This window comes from Coregonus clupeaformis, unplaced genomic scaffold (genome assembly GCF_020615455.1).
Source record: "Coregonus clupeaformis isolate EN_2021a unplaced genomic scaffold, ASM2061545v1 scaf0139, whole genome shotgun sequence".
Lineage (NCBI taxonomy): Eukaryota > Metazoa > Chordata > Actinopteri > Salmoniformes > Salmonidae > Coregonus > Coregonus clupeaformis.
The window spans coordinates 312,501-321,029 of NW_025533594.1; the positions used below are offsets into that span (position 1 = coordinate 312,501).

At 45.3% G+C, this 8,529-nt stretch overlaps 1 protein-coding gene across 1 annotated transcript in view; it reads right to left on the bottom strand.

Moving 5' to 3' along the window:
* Positions 1–4,056, bottom strand: part of LOC123483499 (fatty-acid amide hydrolase 2-A-like) — an 8,877-nt gene extending 4,821 nt beyond the window's left edge. Inside the window, 6 exon segments of the mRNA XM_045213686.1 lie at positions 147–266; positions 590–758; positions 760–797; positions 2,117–2,253; positions 2,415–2,497; positions 3,594–4,056. Of these exon segments, the coding sequence (XP_045069621.1) occupies positions 147–266; positions 590–758; positions 760–797; positions 2,117–2,253; positions 2,415–2,497; positions 3,594–3,785 (739 nt within the window). The 5' untranslated portion in view covers positions 3,786–4,056.
* Positions 4,057–8,529: the final 4,473 nt, after the last annotated feature.

Below are 8,529 nucleotides of genomic sequence, written 5' to 3' on the forward strand. Positions count from 1 at the left end.
GGCCCTCGTTACATACAACACAGAGACAGCAGGCTGGTGTCAGTGTCACACACACACACACACACACACACAGGATGTGTCTCTCTAAAAGAGGGATAGATACAAACCTCCACGAACACAACAAGTGTCAGACTTGAGGGCCTCACCTGATGTGGGCTTGTGGCCGAAGATGCCGTTGAAGAATGCTGGGATGCGAATACTGCCCCCAACATCTGAGCCAACCCCTATCACTGAACCGCCGCCCCCCAAAATACTGCCCTCCCCTCCTGAGAGAGACAAACAGAGAGATAAAGGTCATACAAGATGGCAGTAGCACTTTGAGTCACACTGACGTACAACAATATATTCAAGGTTGACAGTAAAGGTATCATTCTATTGTCTACTCCTATTTCATTCCATCGTATTCCAAACATTCCATTCCCATTCTATTCCATCATATTCCAAACATTCTATTCCCATTCTATTCCATCATATTCCAAACATTCTATTCCCATTCTATTCCATTGTATTCCAAACATTCTATTGCCACTCCATTGCATTGGATTCCATCCATTCTATTCCATTCTAGATTGACAGTGATGTAACTAACCGGAGCTTCCCCCTGGTATTCTCTCCAGGTCGTATGGGTTGTTGGTGATTCCATACAGGCGGTTATGGGATTCAAGCCACATGCAGAGCTCACTACAGTTAGTCACCCCCAGAGGAATGGCCCCTGCCCTCTTCAGCAGAGCCACCGGGGCGCGTCCGTTGCCGAAATCACCCCCGCCGTGACACCAGCCCTGTGGAGTTAGGCATACCTGGAGAGAGAGAGAGAGAGAGAGAGAGAGAGAGAGAGAGAGAGAGAGAGAGAGAGAGAGAGAGAGAGAGAAAGAGAGAGCAGGAGAGAGAGAGAGAGAGAGAGAGAGAGAGAGAGAGAGAGAGAGAGAGAGAGAGAGAGAGAGAGAGAGAGAGAGAGAGAGAGGAAGAGGAGAGAGAGAGAGAGAGAGACAGACAGAGAGAGGAAGAGGGGAAAGAGAGAGCATGAGAGAGAGAGAGAGACAGAGAGAGGAAGAGGGGAAAGAGAGAGAGAGAGAGAGAGAGAGAGAGAGAGAGAGAGAGAGAGAGAGAGAGAGAGAGAGAGACAGACAGACAGACAGAGAGAGGAAGAGGGGAAAGAGAGAGCATGAGAGAGAGAGAGAGAGAGAGAGAGAGAGAGAGAGAGAGAGAGAGAGAGAGAGAGAGAGAGAGAGAGGAAAGAGAGAGCATGAGAGAGAGAGAGAGAGAGAGAGAGAGAGAGAGAGAGAGAGAGGGAGAGGAGAGAGAGAGAGAGAGACAGACAGAGAGAGGAAGAGGGGAAAGAGAGAGCATGAGAGAGAGAGAGAGACAGAGAGAGGAAGAGGGGAAAGAGAGAGAGAGAGAGAGAGAGAGAGACAGACAGACAGACAGAGAGAAGAAGAGGGGAAAGAGAGAGCATGAGAGAGAGAGAGCGACAGAGAGAGGAAGAGGGGAAAGAGAGAGCATGAGAGAGAGAGAGAGAGAGAGAGAGAGAGAGAGAGACAGACAGACAGACAGAGAGAGAGAGGAAGAGGGGAAAGAGAGAGCATGAGAGAGAGAGAGAGAGAGAGAGAGAGAGAGAGAGAGAGAGAGAGAGAGAGAGAGAGAGAGAGAGAGAGAGAGAGAGAGACAGACAGACAGAGAGAGAAAGAGAGAGAGGGAAATGGGAGAGGGATGGTGACAGTAAACAAGGTATTAGAACAAACAAGGCTTCTATTTCAACTGTAGTAGTTCAGTTCAATAGTGAATGGCACAGCGACAGATAGACTTTAGCAACAAACTTTGCATCAAGGACAACCAGTGGGGAAATAACATTGATTGCAGCACAGGCACAACTATAGGTCATGGTATTGACCATGTTGATCATATTATCCTCAGTATAAGTAGCATTAGCAGCCAATCCTGGATGCAAGACTCCATACTTTAGCACCAAACGTTGTATCAAATATTGAAATACAACTGATAGCAGTACTGCTGCAGGTCAGGGCAGTGACCCTATTTACCAGAGTAACAGGGTATATAGGAATAAAGTTACTCTATTCTATTCTAATCAACATTAGAAGAAGTAGCATTAGCAGCCTACCCTGGAGGGAGAATGCCTCTTTGACAGTGAAAGGGACCCCCAGTAGAGGAAGCCTGTCCTCCAGAACATCCTCTCCTCCTGTCTCCTCCTCTATCAGCTTATCCACCTGGGCTGCCTCCTGCAGGGCCAAGGAAAACCTGAGAGAGATAGGTGGAGGGAGGAGAGGGGGATGGTGGCAGAGAGTAGAGAGGGGTGGTAGAAGGGACGGAAAGAGAACAGGAGGTAAGAGATAGATGGAGGATGGGAGGTCTCTCTCACTCACTCACTCACTCACTCACTCACTCACAGTCTCTCTCACCTGTCCTTGACCATGGCATTGATGAGAGGGTTAATCTGTTGGATGCGGTCTATGTAGGCCTGTACTACCTCCACACTGGTTACCTGAGAGAACAATTACATCAATTACAGTAGCATTCATCAAGATATGCCCTGTGTCCCAAATGACACCCTATTCCCTGTTAGTGCACTACCTTTGACCAAAAGTAGTGCATTACATAGGGAATAGGATACCATTTGGGATACAACCATTATCAATCCAAACAAGAAACGAGAAGCACAGATGTGAATATTTAGGATGAAGATGTCTATTCTCACACTCTGTAAACACTGTAAAGCTATTCTGAGAGGGTGCAATTGACAGGATGCATAGTGACATTTTCCAGATGCTCAAAGCACTGTACAAAGTAGAGAGAGAATGGGAGTAGGGGAAAGAGTTCCTAATGATTCTCACTGTATCCCAAAATGGTACCCTATGCCCTTTATAGTGCACGACTTTCAACCAGAACCCTATGGGCCCCGGTCAAAAGTAGTGCACTATATAGGGAATCGGGTGCCATTTGGGATGCAGGCTGCTCTGACAACAGTGACCTTTGTACAGGTAAAGTAAAGTCCCCTCCGGTGGCTCTACGTGGCCCCCTGCCACTATTGTTTAAGTTCTAGAAGTAAATCCCTCTCAACAGGGAGCCCGGCTCAACCATCAAAAGCCACACTATGGGTCTGTCCCAAATGGCACCCTATTCCGTATGTAGTGCACTGCTTTTGAACAGAGACCTGTATGGAATAGGGGACCATTTGGGATGCAAACTACAGTATATCCTCTGTGATGTGACAGGATGTGTTTGAAAATACAACCAACTTCAATGTATTTTATATGAAACACTAATTCAATAGCCTACTTTATTCAAGTAGGCCCAGAGTAATACAAGTACTATTAGGTACTAAATACAGTAAACTACTATGTCAGTAAACTACTGTCGTAAAGTTATTACTAGCCTACATATCCCAGCATTCGTCAGTACCACCGAGTCACCTTGCAGCATCTTTCTCTTCCCTAAACATTCCGAGCTGCGATGCATAATAAAACAAGTAACTGGCTGTTCTTAATTTATCTAGGGCCTATCTATATGAATACACGTTATGTCATGATCTACCGGGTTGCATTTACCTATCAAACAACACTTTAATAAAGTTCACCTGCCTCTCTCCGTCGAATCATGCGGGCGAGACGCATCGCTGGGACCCTCAGAAGTGGGTTGGTGATTGGTGGGAGCCTCGTCGCGGACCTGTCGGCTCCCCGCCGCGGCGCGAGTAGCTGGAAGACGGCGAACAGCATCCCGACCGCCCCGCGCAGCAGCGAGGCCAGGAACTTTTCGAACCGTGTCATCGCCATTACTACCGATATCGGAAGACTAGCCTATTTGGACATGAGATCTCGGGTGCCAGAAATTGCCGTCCTACTAAAAAAGATCAGCTCCACTGCTCAGCCTCTATCAACTCTCCCAGAATGCAACGGGGGTGCTGTAATAAAATTCACCTCTGCTAGCTGGTGGTGTTATGTCAGACCCACTGTTTGTATGGAATTCTCAGACAAGCTGTCTATAAACTGTTTTTAAACATCACTGTGATAACGAAAACATCGTGAAGAAAAATACAATCAAATATGTTGTATTACATTAGGTTTCTTGTATGAAAGTTATCCGGAATTTCCGTTGGTGACCCCATACAATCCGATATGTTAGTTCACAATCACAATGAAAACTGTCCTATCTGATGAAACTACACAGTGATACAATTACATTACATTGTTGTTATACACAGGGGTGCACATAACTGGTACGCAGGTACGCAAGCGCGACAAAAATCAGGAATGCGTAATGCCACTTGTGTTACTACGCGCCTTTGCGTACTTGACCGATCTTCTTATCTAACCTTACACATGACATGTTGCTTGTCAACTACTGTCAGGGATGTCCAAAAAGCAACAGACATTAAGCAGCTTCTTTGGCGTTTCGCCACCTACAAAGAAACGCCAACTGGAGCCAGAGCCGAAGAAAATACTTTTTTCGGAAAAAGTGGCTCCAAGATGTGCAGTGGCTTGAAGCTAACGATGAGCGCATTGAAATGTGGTGCAAGATTTGCCACTCAAATCCACATCTAGCAGACAAAACAGGTGCATTTTATAAAGGCTCAAAGAATTTCAACCATCCTTTATTTGACAAACATGAAAAGAGCAAGGAGCACAGGAATGTAGCGCAAGCCATTGCTAAATAAGCTAGCCGAGAATAAATGTCCAGTCGCCCACTTGCCAGATAGCGAGACAAGCTGAATGAAGAACAGCGGCAAGCTCTGTTTAATATTTTTCTCCTCGCCTTCCATAAAGCTAAACACGCACGTCCCATTATTTATTATTATTTATTTATTTTAGTCATTTAGCAGACGCTCTTATCCAGAGCGACTTACAGGAGCAAGTAGGGTTAAGTGCCTTGCTCAAGGGCACATCGACAGATTTTTCACCTAGTCGGCTCGGGGATTAGACCAGCGACCTTTCGGTTACTGGCACAACGCTCTTAACCACTAAGCTACCTGCCCCCATGTCATCCTATTCTGAGGATGTTCCTTTACTGAAGCGGCTAGGAGTAAATGTCGGAGGTGCATATCATTCACGTGAAGAGGGCACACGAATCATGCAGAGCATCGCTCACACCATCAGCGGGGAGTTACGAGCCAAGTTGCAGTCTGCTGAATTTTGGGGGCTGCTTTTTGATGGATCTGAGGACATCACAAAAACTGAGCAGGAAATCGTTTACAGTGTGTCTGTGTCCAGCAACGGAGAGTTTACTTCGGACTTTATTGGACTGATTGAATTGGGTGCTGACCGAACCGCACAGGCCATAACAGACGGACTTGTGAGACTTTTCCAGGACACAGGCTTGGATGACTGGACAACAAAGTTGGTCGCTGTGTGCGCAGACGGGGCTGCTGTCAACGTAGGTATCTACAACGGCGTTGTGCCAAAACTCCGGCAACTTGCTGTGGTTGGAGACTCCCTTGTGCACATTCTGTGCTTCGCACACACACTGGAGAATTGCGCTAAGTCAGCTGATCGCAACGTTCCTTACTGTGAGACATTTAATCGCTCTGTGGTCAAGCTGCTGCAGTTTTATTTACAAAAAGGTGGAGCAAAAAAAACTGCTGCACTGAATAAGCTATGTGAAGAAAATGGGATCTCCTTTGTGAAACTGGGTAAGTTTCATAATATCAGATGGTCTGCATGGAGGCATGAAACACTGTAAAAAATATCAAGACTATTGCCAGCCATTAAAATGCAACTGGTTACAAGTGATAACAGTGACTTGCAGCATATCTGCACAGAGCGTTTTCAGTGCTTTCTGTCAAACATGCTTGACATTTGCAACATTTTGAACACCACATCCATTAGGTTTCAGAAGGAAAAGCTGACCATTGGAGAATGTAAGGATGAACTCATGGTGGCCATTGGACAGTTCACACTTCTGCTTGATGGTGAAAGCCATAGGGCACACACTGTTTCCAATGCTGATGCTGACAGAGACAATACTCAGGGGGTTAATTGAAGAGTTTGAAATCAGATATGACTCCCTCAAGTCATGTGATCATTTCTTAGTATTTGATCCTTCAACATGGCCTCAGGAAATGCAAGACCTCCACAGTTTTGGAAACACAACAGTTTGCAGCATTCTCAAGAAATATGAGGCCACCTTGCAACTTGACAAAGATACCACTGTGACAGAATTGATGTGCTTAAAGCAGGCAGGAAAACGCCTGGGAGCCTCTTCTGTGTATGACTTGGTCCAAATAGTAAATACAAGTAACCCAGATGCTTACTCCAACATCAACAAGGTGGTTAAGCTGTCTCTTACACTGCCTTTAAGCAGTGCAGCTTGTGAGAGGGGATTCTCACATCTCAACATAATAAAAACCAAGTACAGATCTCGTCTGTCACATGCTCGTCTCTCAGCACTGATGCACATTCACCTGTCAAAGCAGACCACAGAGACATTTGACCCAAAGCCTGCTGTTGACCTGTGGATGGAGACAGCTAATCGGAGGCTCAACCACGGACAGAGAGGTGCATCTGCAGCATCTTCATCATCTGCCATGCAGGAAGCTGAAGCAGAGGACAGTGGTGGTGGCACTGAGGAGGACAGTGGTGGCCGCACTGAGGAGGACAGTGATGGCCGCACTGAGGAGGACAGTGAGGAAGACTGCACTTATTAAGACCACGCTACATATGGGGTGAGTACCAGACACCATCTGCTGGTACTCACCTGAGTAACTCACTGAAAAAGTTATGTGCACCCCTGGTTATACAGTATGTTGTAGCAGGAAGTGCTGTCTCTGCAGTGTCGTTGTTCCGTTTTCCACCACTAGATGGCGGCAAAGATCTCTGAACCGTCAGTCCAACGCTTCAGCTTCCTCCATGCACACCCGCAGAGAGACAGTACACGCGCACTATTTAGTGTGTCCGAGTGGTTTTTAAACCCCCTATCAGTTAAGACCTACTTGTCAAACATGCAGTACGAAGGAATAGGCTGACTGTATACGTGTGCAGGAAAGGAATCAAAATACAGCTAATTTTTGGTGGAAATGTGTAAAGAAATTAAAATAACACATGACATGATGCATTGGTCTTGATATTTACTGATGAGTGAGCTTACCTGTAATGGTTATCAAGCACCAATAGCAATCTCTCATTAGCCTTCACGTCTTGATTGACAGACCAACTGTCCAATAGAGAGGCAGGAAGCAGGACATCAATTCCTTTCCAGCCATTATAATCAGCTCCTCCTCATATAGCTCATCCCACCAGCCTCCACTGACAGCAAACTAACCATTCCCATACAGAACATTGTTAATATGATGAGCCATGGAATATCTGTGCAGCTTCGCTCCTCCATTGGTTTCCACTCGTGTGGCTTTTGCTAACAAAGAAATGTTAGAAACCAAAAAATGAACACCCATCCAGTAAAAAATCTCACTTTTAAAAGTTTATATTCTATTAACTCATACCCAAATAATGTTGTTGACTCATCCTATACTCGTATTTGTGGCCAAAGTATAAATTGGAGAAACATTTTCAAAACCTCCACATCAAACAGACTGTTTAAAAAATGCTTGCTATTTATTCAGAGAGAATGATGTCATCCTCCTGAGGATGAGCTGGCCAATCAGCGATCTACTCACATGAATATTTCTATGACCGGTATACGCCCCATTCTGTTGTTGGGGTACGCTCACACCATTCCAACACACAAAACAGATTTTTAACATACTTATTTACTATTTTTTGGAAGCAAAACTATTTCACTCATATTGTCAGAAGTTTGAATCCAGTTGGTACTTCCTGTCTACAGAGACTAAAACCTGGAAGCAGAGCAGAGAGGACTGTCTGGAGAGAGGAGCAGACCTGGTGATCATAAACAGCAGAGAGGACTGTCTGGAGAGAGGAGCAGACCTGGTGATCATAAACAGCAGAGAGGACTGTCAGGAGAGAGGAGCAGACCTGGTGATCATAAACAGCAGAGAGGACTGTCTGGAGAGAGGAGCAGACCTGGTGATCATAAACAGCAGAGAGGAACAGGTGAAAGAAAGAGACATTTACGTTTTAGTCATTTAGCAGATGCTCTTATCCAGAGCGAATTACAGAAGCAATTAGGGTTAAGTGCCTTGCTCGAGGGCACATCAACATATTTTTCACCTAGTCGGCTCATTGATTCAAAGCAACAACCTTTGGGTTACTGGCCCAACACTCTTAACCACTAGGATACTTGCCGCAGACATATTAAATATGCATTATAAAGGTTTGGTATCATTTCAGCCAGTAGTTTTGAAGGTAGCGCTCAGCAGCCAAAACAAGTCTCCAAAATGTGGTATCCATTTTGTATGATATGTTACGTCCTGCCCCCAATTCATATGATATGTTACGAATTAGTACAATATGTTATGAATTTGTAAGTGCTTAAGATCCCATTCAATCTCTTTAACAATGTTGTTTTCTGTGCCACAACAACAAATATTTATATTTGGGTTGAAACCAAATGGATGGACCTGTATTGGTCTGACTGACTCTGTTACTGAGGGGACCTGGAAATGGG